Source organism: Octopus sinensis, linkage group LG20 (genome assembly GCF_006345805.1).
Source record: "Octopus sinensis linkage group LG20, ASM634580v1, whole genome shotgun sequence".
Lineage (NCBI taxonomy): Eukaryota > Metazoa > Mollusca > Cephalopoda > Octopoda > Octopodidae > Octopus > Octopus sinensis.
In genome coordinates this window covers 15068080-15088732 of record NC_043016.1, presented here as the reverse complement: position 1 = coordinate 15088732, position 20653 = coordinate 15068080, and the positions used below count along the sequence as shown (strand labels likewise).

The window sequence follows — 20653 nt, the reverse complement described above, 5'->3', positions numbered from 1 at the left end:
ATGATGATTGTTATTGCTACCACCCTCATTATTTCTTCAAATTCAATCTACTCTGCCACTAGGTATATAAGGAGTAGCAGTATCTCCAGTAAAATAAAACACCTTTTGTTGAACTCACTGTTTTAATAATGTGTGTGTATGTATGAATATTTATAAAAAAATCCTTAAAAAGAGTACAATGGAGTTGCCATGGTGACAAGGTCTGTCTAAAATGCTTGATTTTCCATTCCCCATAGTAACTTCCCTATGCTCCTTTTTATGGATTTTACTAAATAAGACAAGCCTTGTTGATGTAGACCAGCACCAAGCTCTATGAGGTGGTATCAAAAAGTTCCCAGACTAGTTCAGTAGCATGCCAACAGATGACAGCACATGATTGTGTGTGCAGTGAAAGCTAGCAGTGACCTTCATGAGACAGTATGCCGAGTGACATCACTGTGTTTACTTGACAAGTTGTGAAATTTGTGTTTTTGCGATTACATGTGTATGTGTGTTTGTCATGGACAGGAAGTTGGAACAAAGTGCCAACGCGAAATTTTGTGTTAAAATCGGGAAGTCTGCTACAGAGACATTGAGCATGGTTCGGCAAATTTACCGTGATGAGACAATGGGTCATATGCAATGTTTCAAGTGGCACAGGTGCTACAAAAGTGGAAGAATGTCCCGGGAAGACGATGAGTGATCTTGAAGACTTGCCATGAGTGCCACCCCAAGAAATGTGGAGAAAATTCATGTATGAAGATTCGTGTATGAAGATCGTCAGAGGAGAATCAACGATGTTTTGAAGCATTTGAGAGAGGACATTCAGCGAAAGCAACCAGGTCTGTGAAGCGTGAAGAATTGGATTCTTCACAATGACAATGTACCCTGTCACCGAGCTCTTCTCATTCTTGAGTTTCTCACTAAAAACTACACGGTATCACTTCTGCACCTGCCCTATTCGCCAGATTTAGCACCTGTGGACTTCCATCTCTTTCCCCAAGATGAAAATGCAGCTTAAAGATCACTGTATTAACACTGTTGTCAAGATCCAGATGGAATCACAGAAGGTCCTCAACTCATGGAAAACGACTTCCAGGCCAGATTCCAAAAGTTGCAGGAATGCTGGGACAGGTGTATTGCTGTGCAAGGTGACTATTTCAAAGGAGATGATACTAAAACTTTGGTAAATAAGTTATTTTTTATTAAACATAATTAGTCCGGGAATTGTTGATACTACCTTGTATATGCGTGCATGTGTGTGTGTGTGGGTGAGTGTATATATGTCGTGTGTATGTATATATATATATATATATATATATATATTTATGTGTATATATATTTGTGTATACACATGTATATAAATAATTTTTTTTTCAAAGCTCTTAAGAAATATAATTTCCATTCAAAAAATGTAAAAAAAAAAAATCGTAGACAAAAGTCAAGTTATTATCATTCATTGATATTCTGTAATAACACCATATAAAGCCAGAAAAAAGAAAACGATCAGAATGTTAACTGAAGTTTTTATCAGTTAGGGAAAATACCAATATTTACCGACACAGAAAAATGATTTGAAAATTTAACAAAAAAAAAAAAAGAAACAAACAATAGCCCCAAAATTTATTCCCAACAATGATTTGTTTCTTATTTCAAAAGATTAAAAAAAAAATTAAAATATCATCTTAGCTCATCTTTGAGGTAAATAGATTTTTTCAGCTTCAACCAGTTCATGGTCACGTTGCAGACGGAATATTTCTTTCACAGGAGCTACCTGCAAATTATAAAAAATAATAATAATAATAACATAATTCACAAAAGATTGTTTATGTCTAACCAGGAACACTTTACCGAATGACCCCTGGCCAATTTGACGAATTTTCATGTACTTGTTCATCTGCTCAAGTCAGACCATATTGATAAAGATAGAATTTAACAATAATTAAAATTAAAGATTGAAGATTTAATATAATTTGATTGCTATTTCATATTGATATCGTTTATGTTTTACTTTTTTCAGTCATTGGACTGTGGCCATGCTGGGGCACCACCTTGGAGGGTTTGAGTTGAACAAATCAATGCCAGTTCTTTTCTTCTTTCTTTACTCTGTCTCAGCATGGCCACAGTTCAATGACTGAAACAAGTAAGAGAGAAAAGATATACTGGGATTGATTTGTTCAACTAAAACCCTTCAAGGTGGTGCCCCAGCATGGCCACAGTCCAATGACTGAACAAGAAAAAGATAAAAGATATACTGGGATTGATTTGTTCAACTAAAACCCTTCAAGGTGGTGCCCCAGCATGGCCACAGTCCAATGACTGAAACAAGTAAGAGAGAAAAGATATACTGGGATTGATTTGTTCAACTAAAACCCTTCAAGGTGGTGTCCCAGCATGGCCACAGTCCAATGACTGAAACAAGTAAAACATAAAAGATATACTGGGATTGATTTGTTCAACTAAAACCCTTCAAGGTGGTGCCCCAGCATGGCCACAGTATAATGACTGAAACAAATAAAAAATAAAAAATAAAGATAACAATATGACTTAGTGAAAGGAATATTGACATACGTTCCTATTTTTTGGAAGCAAAAATCTTTATAGATTCTGGAAAGAACTTACCGTTTTTTCAACATTTACAAGGGACTGATCCTTGTAGATTGTTGCAGATAAACTTTGCATAGCTGTGATTGAGGCACGCAAGTTGTGATTAGCCCAGATTACCATAGAACATCCTAAGTCTCGGAAATGTTGAGTCGGAACTGTGTAATACTTTGTTGGAATTATTATCACAGGAGCCTAATTAAGTAAATATATAAATTAGAAACATATCATTAACTGTAAGAAGATCATAAGAAGATCATGCAATAGGTTTTCAATAAAGGTTTAGATTTCCTTAATTGCATAAAAAGTAAACTCTGAAAATTCAAATATTTAAATGGTTTAGCGAAAAAAAAATTTTTTTAAATGATTTCAAATTTTGGCACAAGGTCAGAAATTTTAGGGAAGGAGTTAAGTTGATTACATCGACCCCAGTACACAACTGGTACTTATTTTATTGACCCTGAAAAGATGAAAGGCAAAGTCGACCCCAGCAGAATTTGAACCGAGAACATTAAGGTGGATGAAATGCCAGTAAGCATTCTGCCCAGTATGCTAATGATTCTGCCAGCTGACTGCCTTAATAATAAACAACAACAACAACAACAGCAACAACAACAACAACAACAAGAAGCACGGGGATGTCAGAAACATCTAGAAAAGATACCAGGAGAACCATGTCTCAGAGAAATTCAAAAGATTGTGCTGACAAACCCTATCCACTTAAATGTCTGTGTTGTATTACATGAAGATATTTCGCTACCTCCCTTCCCCAAGCTTTCAGTCATACTGTAATATCTCTTATCCTTCACTCGCCCCAGGATGCTGGGTGTGTCTCAGCAAGTGGTTGTAACAAACATGCAGATTAAAAGTAAATAATAATAAACATAGAGGAGATAAACAAGGACAGGCAGAAGGATTAAGTTGATTACATTGACTCTAGTGTGTAACTGGTATTTATTTAATCAACCCCAAAAGGATGAAAGGCTAAGTCAACCTTGGCGGAATTTGAGCTCAGAATGTAATGGCAGACAAAATACCGCTAAGCATTTTGCCTGGAGTGCTAATGAATCTGCCAGCTTGCTGAATAATAAAAAGCACAGGGATTTCAGAAACATCAAGATAAGGAGACCCATGTCTCAGAGAAATCCAAAAGATTGTGCTTACAAGTATTGCCCACATCCTTAGAAAAACCCTATCCATTTAAATGTCTGTGTTGTATTACATGAAGATATTTCACTACCTCCCTACCCCAAGCTTTCAGTCATACTGTAACATTTCTTATCCTTCACTTGCCCCAGGATGCTGGGTGTGTCTCAGCAAGTGGTTGTAACAAATATGCAGATTAAAAGTAAACAACAATCTTTTCTTCTCTAGGCATAAGGCCTGAAATTTTGGGGAGGAGGATAGTTGAGTGCATTGACCCCAGTACTCAACTGGTACTTATTTCATTGACCCCAAAAGGATGAAAGGTAAAATGAACGTCAGCGGAATGTGAACTCAGAATTTAAAGATGGATGAAATGCTGCTAAGCATTTTGCCCAATGTACTAATGATTCTGGCAATTCACCGCCTTAATAACAACAACAACAACAATAATAAATAATAATAGCAATAATAGTCATCATCATCTTCATTATGCACAAAGATAAACACTCTTTTTCTCTCTCTCTCTCTCTCACATACACACACACATATTTGCCTGTCAATGGTTACTCAGTAACATACCATGCAAATAAAAATATTATTCTAGAATGGTTTTGAAAATTTTTTGTGCTAGAAGCCAGAGCATGCTACACTTCTGTAGGTCTGCCAGCAGACTGCAAAATCTTTTTCTTTTGGACAACCAAAGCTGAAATCACGTATAAGAAAAATGCTGGTACCTAAGACCAAGAATTATTGCATTTTCTCAGAACTAAATATTCCTCACTTTTCATGAAATGGCATGCCATATGATGTTTTGGATGTGTGCAGGATTGTCACTGTGACAGAGGATGGTGCCAACAGTAATGGACAAGAGGACGAAGCCAGCAGCAACATGCCAGGAACTGAGGCCAGTCCTGAAGTCCCAAGATGGTTACAGAGGAAGCAGTGCCTTCTTCGCTTGTTGGCTGATGACGAAACAAGTTAAGGCATGTGGTCAGGGTTGAGGAGAGAGCGTGGGCAGGTTGGTTGAATGATTTTCATATCGGGGGAGGGTGGGGTGTTATGAACCAGACTGTGTTGTAGGGAAGGACCAGAAGTGCAGGAGTATGCATGTCCTGTCAGAAGTTGGGTCTGTGGGTCCCACTGGAAGGGGCATGGTGGGCATGCGGGGTCTGCAAGGCACAAGCAGCCAGCTGGTGACAGACGGCACATGAAAGCAGCCACATTAGATGGTATGGCAGCAGACGGAGCACACGGACATTGTGAGTGACCCTCTTCAGACCGACAGGTAAGACTACCACAATTCTCTCTTTGCTTCCATCTTTTTCCTCTTTCACATCACACATATGTTAGATGTGGTGAACGGTGACACGTTTGAAATGACATTTATCAAGAAATTGAACATAAAAGCTGTTCTTTGGTTCTTTGCTAAGATGGAAGAAGCATCACAGCTAAAGACAGGCTGAGCGTAATTGTGGCCTGCCTTGATGTTTGAACGAGTCCACAAGTGAAAATGGAAATAATGATTTTACAGGATTTCATGCATCAAAGGGATAATAAGTGCCACAGAATCTATTGCCAAAGAATTGGTACTCTGATATTATGGACACTGATAAAACACAAGAAGTGATGAAGATGAAACAAATATCACTGAAAGACTTTCCATTAACCAAACTCTTGATAATCATTTTGTTTTACAACATTCAACATAGCATTTTCAAAAAAAAAAGGAAAAAAAGAATCAACAAAATTATTGCAAATGATACTGATCAAATTACAAATTATGATCAAACCAATTTAATCAATATTTCAGATCTTCCCTATGCTAGGCTTCAGTTAATTTAAGAATAGAAAATGTCCCAATAAATTTCTGAGTACCTTTATTTGATAATGATTACATAACAGAAGGGTGGTGGTGGTGGTGGAGAGGTAAACAAGTCTCTGAAACAGCCATATTAAAGAAAGTTGTAAGAATAATGTCTAAATGTCTAAGATGGATTGTAAATGCAATTATAATTTTCCAGACCGTTAACTTCATGTTTAGAGGTGAAGAAAATATGTTTTAATATTTGTATCTAAACAATGTTTTCATCAGTTAGATCTTTGACTATGATCAGGTGAATTATTTTTGAATGAGTTTAATAGAACCACATTGGATTGTTCTCAGAATCTGTATTTCTAAACAAAAGATAGATAACCCTCTTATCCACTATGTTACTTTTGCATGTATACAAGGGGGTGCTGTAAAGTTTCTGGCTTTGAGGGTATCGTGAAAGGTCTGGCTGGGGGTCCAACCTTCTGAGTTCTTTTATGGGATTTAGAAAAACTGAAGGACCACTGCAATAAGTGTGTGAATCTGAGAGGGGAATTTGTTGAATAGAATCATAATTAACAGATATTCCTGTATTTTCTTTTACCCAAAACCAGGAACTTTTCGGCACCCCCTTGTAATTAATGTGACATTTAAAAAAATAATTTTTTTTCAGTACATGAGATCATGTTGAAGTGATATATGTGCTGGCCTTAAAGGGTGGCTTTTCAACAAGCTGTACACTGCTTCTATCTTTCTAAGTTTCCACTGTGGTTCTGAATCAAGCATGGATTTTCCTTCCATAGATTTATAGATTTTCCACTTCAGCAAATTAATCGTTCGACCATTCCTGATCTAGATGTTCCTCCATTCACACTTGTCTTTAGTGGTTTCCCAGATTCTCCAATGCAAGACCTTTTGGATATGTACTGGTTGTTGCAGATGCAGTTCTGAATTTTTTTCAGTCAGTCACTTGCAGGAAGGTTGAGGTGTAATGGAAGTTAGTTTTAGTGGGGGGAATGTGGCCTGGTGGTTAGTGTGCTGCATTCAGGATTGCAAGATTGTGAGTTTGATTCCGAGACCAAGCAGTACATTATGTTCTTGAGCAAAACACTTCATCTCACATTGCTCCACAATCACTTTTACACCTGACGTGTGGTACACCGTGCATCTGTACAGGTAATCTTGATTTGATGGAAGGAATGAATCTATTCATCTCAAACATTTTATCACAATAAACCAAACATTTGTGGAGGTTGGTCAGCAAGAAAATGCAGAACCATCTTTCTTGGACTACAAGAGATTACCATTATTTTCCAGGTAATTAATTTTCTGCTGTATAAGTTTAGACATTAGAAGTGCAGATTGTTTTAGATCTGCTTTGATGCTTTTGACAATTCATTTCTTTCTTAACACTGTATGGATGGTGAGACTCTTAAGCTTTGAATGATTAAATAACTTCAATTATTCCTGTTAAAAGAACAAATACTTCAAACATCATTGCAAGGTAAATTTTATAAGTAGCTTTTAATTATCTTCTTAAATGCTAAGAGGTATTTTAAAGAATTCTTGTTTAATAGCATCTAAGGAACATTATTATAGAAGTGTAATCCATTGACATAGAGAGAGAGAGACCAAAATCTACTTATATCATCTCCAGGTTTTCAAAAGACTGGCTGTAGGTAACCAACAATATTTATAAAAAAAGATATCTTACCTGATTGCTCCAAGCTTTCATAAACGATTCAATGTCTGAAGGATCACTCTTTTTGCTATGCATTACTATAGCATCAGCTCCTTCAGAATAAAAGAGACAAAACAAAAATGGATAAATGGAATGGAAGAAACACAATATAATTTTCAATAACTTTATATATTTGAAACAAAAATGGAATTCATAAACTTTCGGGAGAATGTGAAATAATTATTTTTTGGAACAAATATACATACATACATACATACATACATACATAAATACATACATACATACATACATACACACACACATACATACATCTATCTCCATCAATGAGCATGTCTAGATACACAACAATATGCATGAGAATACTTATATAAAACATACAAATTTGCACGCACATACATAGTTATACATACAAATGAACTGAACATACATAATACATACATACCACCACCACCACCATTTAATGTCTGTTTTCCATGCTGGTATGGGTTAGGTGGTTTGACAGGAGCTAGCAAGGCAGAAGACTTTGAAGGACTGTTCAACTGTCCATTGTTTCTATGGTTGGTTACCCTTCCTAACACCAATGACTTTACAGATTGTACTGGGTGCATTTTATGTGGCACCAACATTGGTAAGGTCACCTCAGAACTCACAAGACAAAACCTCACAACAAATATAAGCTGTGTCTGGGTTTCCTTTATTGTACACATCAATGAATTATAAAAGCTAAACATTCTTTTAAAATAATTCTTTTTTGGAACAGTGGGTCTTGAAGCACACACATAAAGTTATAAATAATAGCATGCACGTAAAAAGCACCAACTGATCGTGGCCATTGCCAGCCTCCCCCGGCACCTGTGTTGGTGGCATGTAAAAAGCACCATCTGTATGTGGCTGATGCCAGCGCTGCCTTGACTGGCTTCCGTGCCAGTGGCACGTAAAAAGCACCAACCATTGGTGGCCGTTGCTAGCCTACCCTGGCACCTAAAAAGCACCATCCGTACATGGCTGATGCCAGCACTGCCTTGACTGGCTTCCATGTCGGTGGCACGTAAAAACCACCAACCGATCGTGGTTGTTGCTAGCCTCCCCTGGCACCTGTGCCAGTGGGTAGTAAAAAACACCCACTACACTCATGGAAAGGTTGGTGTTAGGAAGGGCATCCAGCTGTAGAAACACTGCCAGATCAGACTGGAGCCTGGTGCAGCCTCCTGGCTTCCCAGACCCTGGTCGAACCATCCAACCCATGCCAGCATGGAAAACGGACGTTAAACAATGATGATGATGATGATATATATATATATATATATAATTTTAATCCAAATGGGAAACAAAAAAACAACAACAATGGAACAATTACAGTATTATTATTAATAGGCGCTCAGGAAATGGAAGCAGGGAGGTATGACGTTTCGAGCGGAGCTCTTCGTCGGAAACATAAAGAAGGAAGAGAGAGGAAAGAAAGATCCCAGAGCGGGCAACAGGAAAAGAGAAAAAAACGACTGGTGTTTACGAGTTGCACATGGTGAAAGGCGGATGTTTACGATAACAAGAGCAAAGTGGGTTTTAAAGGCAAAAGAGTGGAGACAAGTTGGTAACGCAACAGATGTGTGTGTATGTGTGAGTGTGTGCGTGTGCGTGTGTGTATGTGTGTGTGTGAGGCGAGATGAAAAAACAAAAAAAAAATTATGTGTGGTTAGTGGGTGTGTCTGTGTGTAGGCGTGGTGAGGTAGGGCGAGACAGTGGTCAGCTTAGCAGACAAGGTCAGTAGTAAGAAAAAGAAGGAGGAAGGGAGGGAGGGAAGGGGCGGGGGCGTATGTAGCGTGCCAGCGTGTGTTGAGTAGTAGTGTGTGTGTGTGTCCAGTGTCGTGGTGGTATTAATGGCGAGTAGATTGAATGTGTGTAAGAGTAATGTATATATTTAAACAATGTGTGTATATGTGTGCGCGAGTGTGTAACGAAAAAGGGGGGGGGTTAAGGAAAAAGGACTCCAGCTGAGGGGAAGATGGAAGAGTGGTCCCGCAGAGACGGGCATGGGAAAACCCAACGACATGCAACGGTCCCAGGAACGGGCGGGAGGTCTCGTCGGGTCCAAGAGCGAGGTGCATGCGGCGCGTATGCGTGCGCGAACCGGCACAAGCGCGTGTGTGCGTATGTATGTGTGTGGATGTGTGAGTGTGTCTGTGTGTATGTCTGGGTGGCAGTGTGTCCGATGAATGTATGTGAGTATGTGTGTATGTATGTGTGTGCATAGATGTATGTCCATGTGTGTGTGTGTGTGTATGTGTATGAGTGTGTATGTATGTACGTGTGGGTGTGGGGAAGTGTGTGTATGTGCATGTAGGTGTGTGAGTGAGTGTGTGTGTGTGTATGTATGTGTGAGTGTGTATGTATGTGTGTGTAGGATGCATGTATGTGTATGGGTGTATGTATGCGTGTGTGTATGTATGTATGTGTACGTGCGTGTGTGTGTGTGTATGCGTGTAGGTGTGCGCGTGTGCATGCATGCATGCATGTGCGTATGTGTGTGTGTGTGTGCATGTGTGTGGGTATATATGTATGTGCATATATGTGTGTGTATGTGCGTACATGTGTGTGTGTGTGTATGCATGTGTGTGTATGTAGGTGTGTAGGCGTGTGTGTATAGGTGTATGTATGTAAGTATGTATGGGTGTGTCCGTGTATGTGTGTGTATGTAGGTGTGTGGGCGTGTGTATATGTGTGTGTATGTAGGTGTGTGGGCGTGTGTATATAGGTGTATGTGTGTATGTCTGGGTGTGTCCGTGCATGTTTGTGTGTGTGTGTATGCATGTGTATGTAGGTGTGTGTGTACGTGTGTAATGTATGTGTGTATGCGTGTGTATGCGTGCGTGTGTGTATGTAGGTGCGTGTGTATGTGTGTGGGAGTGTAGGTGTGTGTGTGCGTGTGCGTGTTTATGTTGGTGTGTGCGTATGTGAGTGTGAGTGTATGGGTGTTTGTCATGCATGTGTGTGCGCGTGCAGTGAGTGTGTGTGTAAGTATGTGTGTGTGTATGTTTTGTTGAGTGTGTATGTGTGTATATATATATATATATATATATATATACATACATATATATATATATTACACATTGTGTTGAAAAATTCTTTTGGAAAGAAAATTCAAAGGCTGCAGAGGGTGGGGTAGTAGTAATAATTGTGTTGTTACACCCATGAAAACTAGAGAAAGAAATAAGTGGCTGACATTAATATGATAATGCTCACTTTGAGGTGTGGCTGGTGAGAGCCTCAAAAGAAAACAGATCAAGAGAGGAAATTGTGTGAGTATGTTATAGAAAATACGATAGAATAGCCCGAGAAAAGGGTGAGGGTGAAAAAGAGAAAGATAAAGGAGGAGTACAATGACAGCATTCAGGTCGAGGTGTTGTAAAAATTAGCAAGCTCCAACAACTAGAGACCCAAATCTACTTTTGTTATTTGTAGGTCACCCAACAGTAGAAGGTGAATATGAGAGACAAACTGTAGAGTGACTGAAAGCTTTTCTAACAAGTAAACAATTTTTCTTTTTATGTGCAGGGTGGATTATGTGCAGGGTGGATTATATGCAGGGTGGATATGAAGTAACAATTAATCAGCAGAATATCGGACAAAATGCCTAGTTTAGAAATAGAAAGTATAATGGTCAAAGTAAGAAGAAGTAGCTTAGTGGTTAGGGTTTTGGGCTCGTGATCATAAGATTGAGGTTTCAACTCCTGGACCGGGCGACATATTGTGTTCTTGAGCAAAACACTTTATTTCATTTGCTCCAGTCTACTCAGCTGGCAAAAGTGAGTAATCCTGTGATAGACTGGCGTCCTGTCTATGAGTCAGCATGACTCGAGAAGGTAACCTTTTTTTAAAAGTAAGAAAAGGTTGGGAAAAGATCAGGGAGATATTAGCCCGCCTTGTTCCCCAGAGTGAAGGGAAGATTGTATACAGTACTTGCAAAATGTCAGCCTTGAATATTGAAGATTTACAAAGACTATGAAGAAACAAAGCAAGCACACTCTGATGAATGCATAAAGTAAGTAGGGAGTACAAATGAGCTGAGGGGTGAGACTGGGTATAAGAGAAATCAGGTAAAGTGCACAAGGAAGGAGGCTGCATTGATGTGGGCAAGTGATGTGTGTAGAGAATGACTGCTGTGTAAGGACGTGTTGAACACCATAAGTTAGTGGAACCTATGGAGACCAAAGAAGAGTTGGGATGAAGACTGAGCTGAAGATACTGCAGAGGACATGACAAGGACCAGTACTGATTAGTGATATGTGATGCTGCGGAACACCTGAAGACTCTGAAACGAGTGTTTAGAGGCTTAAAAATCTGTAAAGATAATATTTGTCTCTCTCTGACACCTTCACTTTCATCTATCCATTTCTCACCCTCTTCTTTCAGCTTGTAGCCTTCAATCTCTCATCTTTTTACCATTTGTGCTGACTGCAATATGCTCATCACTCTGACCTCTCGTCCTTCACCAGGCCCACATATAAAAGGCTACACTGGACAACAATCATCCACTTATCCATTACACTCTTATATACTATCACCTGGTAATCTCTCTCTCTCTTCGGAACCACCTCTATTCCCACCTAACACTCTTACTGTTATCCACCTCTGCTATTGCAAATCTATTCTTGATTCCATTTACAAAATATCTTTGCCATTTTCCCTATTATATACTCTTGCTCTTTCCACCCTCCTACCCATTCTGGTTTTTCTAATGCCATTGCTCTCTCCCTCTCTTCCTAGGTTATTGAGTACATTTTCCACTCATACTTCTGTCCCTCCTCTCAACTACACTTTTTTGCTTTCACACTTTCCTACTTGCTCCACATGCCTTAGGTTGCTGAGTGCTTTTCTGTACATTCCCCATTTACTGAGTACAAGACACCCAACCTCACATGCTCGTACAATGATGGAACCTCCATCTCTACAGAGAAAAAGTAAAACTGCCACAAAAAGGCAGGGAAAAAAAGGACCCATACACATTGCAATGTGGTTGGCAAACGAGTAGAGAAAATGTAAGGTTCTGAAGTTACTTTGGCCCAGTGTCACCGAGGATCTATCAACTCCTCTAGTGTTGGTGCTATGTAAAATGGTTGGCAATAGGAAGGGCAGTCATAAAAGCCAAGTCAAATGACACACAAAAGCACCAATCTTCAAATAAGAAATGTTTTTGACCACGGAGACATAGATATAAAGTAATATTGATGAGGATGCTTAGCTAAGGATTTTTACTTTCTACATTCAAACCCTGCTCAGATCAATTTTCACCTTTCTTATTTTCTGAGTATTGGTCATGTGATCAGGTGATTTATATTCTGATAATGCATCGTTGATGGGAATGAAATTATATTAGAAAAGAAACAATGTCTTACAATTGGGTATTGATTAGGGTTAAAATACTTGATAACATTTCTAGAAAATTATAATTTTAGAAAGGTTGGTTAATCTGGTCCTTTCTTTTGGAAAAGGGGTCTCCCTGACTATGTCCCATGAAAATGAATATTCACATATAAATTTTACCTTTACATACAGCCAATACAAAATACACACCCCAGAACAGATGTACATTTGTTCTGGGGTGTGTGACCCATCACCCCCCCTCCACCTTCTGCTGCTCAATCCCCCCACACCATAATTTTTTTTTCCCTGTTTCTTTGTTTCCTTGTATTTACATATAGATTCAATAAAGATTATCCAACTAAAAACTATTTAAAAATATGTCACCGTGTCCTATTTATTACACATTAAATTCCAACTTGAACAATATGATTAATTTGGTAAAATAAATTATGAGAGAAGATATCAACGTTAGTAGAATACTTAAATGTTTTTTTTTATCACTCTAAGCAAAGAAATATAAAAATAATTTCAATGAGATTTGAACTGTGATAGGGTAGGCATGAAAATAAACATTTCTAAATTGCTTTCAGTTTCAACAATAAAAATAATAATTTAATCAACATACATTTTGTACAGAAAATTATATACATTAGTAATCTTTATATAGAGTATATTAGTTACAATGTAAAAAGATTTAGCAATAAGGGCCAACATTTTGATCCCTGTTTTTAACAAACTGAATTTACCGTATTTACTATTTGCATATAAATAGTAAAATCTTCTTACTTTTTGTAACTAAAAGTCAAATACAATAATATCTATATTTTATGTATCCCTTTTTCTTTCATTCTTGGATATAATGCTACCCTCCTATCCCGTCACCAGTCTGACCCCAAAATTTTGGATTAATTTTATTGCCTTATCTACGATTGGATGTGGCTAAATATTAGTATGTAACTACATGATCATATATATATATATATATAAGTAAAGGTAATAAACCTCATTAAGGGATCATAAATCTAATGAAAATACTGGTTAGTTACCAATCTATGGAAAGTTCAACCGTTAACGGTTTTATAGTCGTTATCTTAACATGTTTTTCTCATCAGTATATTCTCACTACCTGTGAAGAGACTCATCTTATAATGATTTTAATTTTATAATTATCTAAAGATTTCTGAATCAAAACAGTTGTTAGAGATGTATTTTATAATTAATAAATAATTTTATTAATTACCTCTCCCTTTTCTCCTTATTCTTTAAATATATATATATTTAATAATAAATAATTATTAACTTTTAACTCTCCGTTTTCTTTCTTTCAATTAACTGAACATGAATTATATGCTTAATATATACCTATTGATTTAAAGAAATTTCATTTCCCAAAAATACTAGGTACAGAACCAGTGTTTCCTTGGATGTAGCCATCCTCTATCAGGTCAATGTACCCTCTAAACAACTTTCATGTGTGTGTGCATGTGTGTGTGTGTGTGTGTGTGTGTGTGTGTGTGTGCGTGCGTGCGTGTGTACATCCTCAGCCATCTTCTTCATCATCATCATCATTTAATGTCCATTCTTCATGCTGACATGGGTTGGACGGTTTGACAGGAGCTGGCAAAAGCAGCTTTAGCAGGCTCTGAATGTTTGCCTTGGAAAGTTTTCTGCAGCTGGATAACTTCTCTAATACCAACCACTGTACAGAGTGTACTGGAAGGTTTTTATGCAGCATTGGGCCTCATGGAGGCAATGACTAGTGACCAAGACTTTTGGCAATGTGCTGTGCTTGAGAAGACCCATCAAACCAAGTGAAATCATAGTTTTGGTTGGTGCCAGAGTCATGTAAGTGACACATAAAAAACACCTTTCAAGCATTGGGCCTCATGGAGGCAATGCGGCCGATGCTAGTGTCGTGTACCAGGTACCCATGCCGGTGGTATGTACAAAGCACCTGTTGAGTGTTGGGCCGAACAGAGGCAATGTGGATCCCATTCTGTAAAATGGTTGGTGTTAAGAGGGTCATCCAGCAATAGAAACTATGCCAATGCAGACTGGAGTCTGGTGCAGCTCCCCAGCTTGACACACCTGGTCACACTGTCCAACCCATGCCAGCATGGACAATGGACATTAACTGATGATGATGATGATGTCTTGGGCTCGCTCCTCTTTATAATCCAGATAAATGACCTTTCCAGCATCATAAAACATTGCAAAGTGAACATAAGCGCCAGAAAATTATCAATGAAGAAGACCAAACTCAACTCCAGTCTGATCTCCATGCTGTAAGTTAATGGCAGACAAAAACAAAATGCAACTAAATGAAGGAAAATTTGAGCTGATGCGTTTTGAAAAAAAGACAATGCTAAAACAGCCATGCTCTCATCTAATTATATCAGAGACCAAGGAGTAATTGTTGACAGCATTCTCAGTTGGAGTGCCCACATCAACAATAAAGTCGATTTAGCTCATAGGATGAGCTCCTGGATCCTAAGAACCTGCTGGTCCAGAGAACAAGGTGTCATCATTCCACTTTTCTCCTCCTTTGAACAGCCACACTTGAATACTGCTGCCCTGTTTGGTCTCCCCATACAAAACAAAGCATTTCAAAAATTGAGTCACCCCAGAGGACATGCACTAAAAGAATTAAAGTCATGACTGATGTAGATTATTGGGACCGCCTTAAAGCATTGAAACTCTATTCTCTCCAGTGCCACCGTGAGCAATATATTATTTGCACGATGTGGAGAACATACCATCAGCATTGCCCAAATGACCTCAACATTAGCTTCAAAATTCATCCAAGGCTAGGAACATAGGCCATATGTCCCCTACCCAATTCAGGATCGCAACACATAAATACACTGCAGCACAATTTCTTTTCCTTGACAGGCCCTGCCCTATTTAATATTTTCTCAAAACAGATCAAAATGGAAAAGGATCCCATTACCTTTAAATGGAATCTGGACCAATTTCTTCAAGGAACACCAGATAAGCCACCCATACCTGGATACAACTCACTCAACAAGAACTCACCACTCAAATGGACCATAATACCACAAAACTTGACTTAAAAGGATTTAGATAATTCTATCAGGTGGTGCTATTAAGTTAGGCATGACCTGGACCAATCTTTGGTCGAAACGTATCTAAGTTGATATATATATATATATATATATATATATATATATATATATTAATCAAAGTATATAGTACTATATAACCATTATGGGTACTTTTACCATTGGTTTTACACTAGGGGTTCAACCAGATGTTAGGTAACAGCATGCTTATGTAACTCTGAGCTTTTCAGAGTTGGCAGTTATATATATATATATATATATAATATATATATCTGGGCATGAGAGGAATCAGGTGTAGTATGCAAGAAAGAACACTGCACAGTTATTAGGGAGAGAAAAGAAAAATCATGTGCAGTTATGGAGGTTAATTGCTCTGCAGGTGTGAACATTTCTTCCAAAATCAGCAGAAGAAGAATAACTATGAACAATTAATTCAAACCTGAAATAATCTCCCTGATTTTAAATTAACATTCATACCAATAGTAAATGTTTAAGTCATAATCTGGAGAAGCTAGGATTTTCAAGCAAAGACAGAAACCAGTGAAGATGATTTTTACAGATGCAATCTATAAGTGGAACAGTAAAAATATGCAAAACCTTCTAAACATTTAATAGGTAACAATTATCATTATTATTATCCAAACTCCAATGATGGGGATTTTGTTTCTTTGTAGAAAGTATGTCCCTCATTCTAGGAGCAATGCTAATAAATAAAAAGACATACATACATGCATGCATGCATGCATACATACATACATACATGCATGCATGCATATACTGTTATCATCAATTTACATGTGCCTTCCATGCTGTTATGGATTGGACACTTTTGACAAAGATCTGATGTGGTGTAGGACCATGTTGGTCTCCAACACCTGTTTTTCCATGGCTTCTAAGGTCGTATGTCCTTCCTAACACTAACCTCTGTACAGAGTGCACTAAGTGTTTCTTTCTGGCACCAGCACAAGTGAGGTGGCCTTGCAACTTGCAAGACCCTAAAGAAGCCCCCACAGCAGAAAGAAGAATAGGATAGAGAGAGAGTGTGAAGATTCTAAGCAAGATGATGAGAGAGGATAAAGCATGATAAAATGAATGGATGATAGTGGAAAGAGTAACAGAATAAATACTATTCTGGAAGAGAGTACATAGGAATAAGAGAAAGGAGGAGAGGATTGTTACCAGAGGTTTGTGAGAAAGGGAAGCAAAAGGTGGTAAGAGTGATGAAATGGATTGGGTATCCTAGTGCTATCCTGGATTATAAGGGCTAGTATGGGCAGAAGATGTGAGGAGAACAAAACAGGAAATAAATAGTGAAGAGAGTCACTGAAAAAAGAGGAGTTTGGGCTGGGAATCATTGAAGCAGACCAAAGAGTGAGAGATGAGCAGATGCTGTATTTTATATATATATATATATATATATATATATATATGCTTGTGAAGACCTGTTGGGGCAAGTGAAATTGGAATCGAAATTGAACCATTTAAAGAAAATGGAGAAGTAATTAATAAAATTATTTATTAATTATAAAATATGACAACATCTCTGACAGCGTTTTCAATTTAGAAATCTTTAGATAATAAATCTATAAAATTAAAATCATTATAAGATGAATCTCTTCAGAGGTAGTAAAGATATACCAATTAGAAATACATGTTGAGATAATGGCTATGAAACCGTTAACTGACAGCAAATATACAAAAAGAGACAGTTACTGAAGGAACCAATTTAATATAGCTTATTGAGCTGATTCTACATAAATAAATCATCATTATCTCTTATCGGCTCTTTTTGTATATTTGCTATCAGTTAATGGTTTCATAGCAATTATCTCAACATGTATTTCTAATCGGTATATCTAAAGAGACTCATAATGATTTTAGTTTTATAAATTAATTATCTAAATATTTCTGAATTGAAACAGCTGTCAGAGATGTCATATTTTATAATTAATAAATAATTTTATTAATTACTTCTCTATTTTCTTTAAATATATAAATATATGACCCAAGAGACAGAACAAGGCAGAAACAAGGAAAATGCCACTTATATTTGAACACTAAACAAATATTCCTTTAAAAAAACATTTCTTTTAATTTTTCTAAATTTAATTATTTAATCGTTACAGTTGAAAAGGTCTCAAAATGACTGAAACCGGTACTGAAATGTTCTTTATAAAATTATTTTAGTATTTTTTATTTTGACTTGTGCGACAACTTCTCGATTGTCCCAGAGAATTTCCAATCATTATTCAACTCTCCGAGATAAGAGAAAACAACAAAGTACAGGACTAAGTAAATTAGTTTGGCGTCTTAAGGACAACAATATAACTTTCAAGCTGGATTGGTCCATATTGTCTGTATCCTTTCCTTTTGATAAGGGCAGGAAATATTGTGGCATTTGTAATTCTGAACTGTTCTATATCCTTTTCGCCAAGTTCCCCTTGGTAAAAACACTAATAGAAAAATCCTATAAATGTAAGCATTGGCAGAAGCACACTTTCCACTCATATAAATGATAAATAAATAATATAGATAACCTCTTTGGTTTTAATAATTAGTTTCACATCTACACCACTGCCATAGACAAACTCTTTCTGTCTACTCCGTTGCATGAAACATTACTACTAAATATCGTTGGCGTATGTTTATCTCTTTCTCTCTACCTCTCCCCCTTCTCTCTCTCTCTATCATACGCACAATCAAACACAGACACAAATTTGTCACCTCACTACTAAATATATTTGACAATTGTCCCCCCCCACACACAATTACACACACACACACACACACAGATGCAGTTACATACACACACTCATACACACACATAAACACTCAAACTCATTAACAAAAGCAAATACCCGCGCATCCCCATACATACAGCATACATACTGTCCCCTTCCTATTTTTAAAACTTCCTCCTTCCAACCAATTTTGACGTCATTGCTTATAACGGATTATTTTAAAAAAACACTCATTATCACTGTGGACACCATGTAGGCAGTCATCAAAACGCTTTTGTTCATCTTGAGGCTGATAGAGGTTCCTTGTCTTTCCTGATGAGAAGACGGCATAATGCACCCTTTATTCCTTCGGAATTAAGAGTATGCAGTCTTTGAAACATGTGTTGAGAGTAAAGGAATTTTGTTAAAATCTTCGTTCAACTCCATTCTTTCATTTATTCATATATATATATATATTAAAAATATATATATATATATTTATTTATGATGTGTGCGTATGTGTGTTTGTGTGTGTGTACGTATGCATATATACTCATGCCCAATACATACATACAAAGCTGCCTGTTACAGTACTGAAATCTCTGTTCTACATGATTTGTAATCTGCAGTAAGTTAACTGGAATAAAATATTTATAACGGAACTGAGATCAACAGAATATGTTTTAGGAAATATCAATGATAATGACACGATGTTTAAACTTTGTGAGAATTTGATATCTTCAAACTTTCCTCATATTCAATGTAAGCTCAGGGAAATTTGTAAAAGAACAGTGAAGACAACACACACCTGCTTTAGCATAAGCATCAGCTCTCTTCAATGCTTCTTCAAGTCCATATCCTGAAATGAATGCTTCAACTCGTGCCACAATGCAAAAGTCGGGATCTCTCTGACTGTCTTTGCAAGCCTTTGGTAAAAGACAAAAAAAAAAGAAAAAATGTAAAAAAAATATCAAGTCGTGGTTTCAAATTTTGACACAAGGCCAGAAATTTCAAATGGAGGTGGGTAAGTAAGTCATATCAATCCCCAGTACTCGACTGGTACTTATTTTATTGACCCCAGAAGGATAAAAAGCAATGTTGACCTTAGCAGAATTTGAACTCAGACTGATGAAATAAAACTGGTACAGTAATAATTCTGCCAACTTGCAGCATTAGAATATTAAATACTACAAGTAATTACCATTAAATTAGTTGATAGAAGTCTGCATTTAATAAAGAAATAAAATGCACAGGCGATCCAGTGCCGGAAAAGGAGTCTGGATTATTTTTCCTGTTTTTTTTTTTACTTAATTTTTGAGGGCAGTCGGGTTCATTTTTAGTATTCTCATTTGTGAGAGCAGTCAAGTTTATTTCAGATATTCTCATTTTAAAAATCATCTCTGGCTAATCATTGAGGGGACGTTGGTGGTGCCTTGGTAGAGGTGTTCACTCTCTGAGTGCTCTTGTTGTTATTATTATTACCTCCACCAAGGAAGGAGGTTATGTTTTCATCAGCATTGGTTTGTCCGTCTGTGTACAAAATTACACAAAAAGTTGTGAACAGTATTTGATGAAACTTGCAGGAAAAGTTGGTAATAACACAAGGAACAGATGATGAAATTTTGGTAGTGATTTGGAAACTTTAATGGATTCTTGAAGGATTTTTCATTTGTTATATTTACTTTACATGAAGTATTACAATGTTACATTCTTTGATTATTTTCCTTGAAAACACTTTCATCGTTTCCACGTAACCTATGGTGGCATTGCTGTTTCCAAAGTTTATTTTCGCTTCTCTATTAGTAATTTTACTCGCGTATCTATCTTAAAATGAACTGCTTGGCAGAGGTCTGCAGAGCTTGCTGTTGTCATTGATGTATTATAACTGCTTCAGATGATTCCTGTTTTTAAAGGGTTTTTTCTTCAGATCATATGGCTGTGTTATTTTTTTTTAACCCCACCAAGGAGGTTATGTTTTTGCCGTCACTGATTTCGGAAACTGGGCAATTTTCAGCATGTATGTATATGGGTAGAATGAGTTGGTTGGCGGAGGTTTGCGCTCTCCAAGTGATTTTCTAGTTATTAATATTATTATTATTATTATTATTATTAAGGCAGCAAGCTAGCAGAATTGTCAGCATGCCAGGTGAAATGCTTTGTGGCATTTCATCCATCTTTATGGTCCGAGTTCAAATACTATTGAGCTTGACTTTGCTTTCATCCTTTTGGGGTCGATAAATTAAGTACC

At 37.2% G+C, this 20653-nt stretch overlaps 1 protein-coding gene across 1 annotated transcript in view; it reads right to left on the bottom strand.

The window, feature by feature from the left end:
• Positions 1-453: 453 nt before the first annotated feature.
• The window catches only part of LOC115222540 (phosphoenolpyruvate phosphomutase), a 60102-nt gene continuing 39902 nt past the window's right edge, over positions 454-20653 (bottom strand). The window contains exons 6-9 of the mRNA XM_029792798.2: positions 19214-19331; positions 7254-7333; positions 2602-2778; positions 454-1753 (exon numbers count right to left, since the gene is read on the bottom strand). Of these exons, the coding sequence (XP_029648658.1) occupies positions 1670-1753; positions 2602-2778; positions 7254-7333; positions 19214-19331 (459 nt within the window). The 3' untranslated portion in view covers positions 454-1669. The remainder of the gene's footprint in view (positions 1754-2601; positions 2779-7253; positions 7334-19213; positions 19332-20653) is intronic.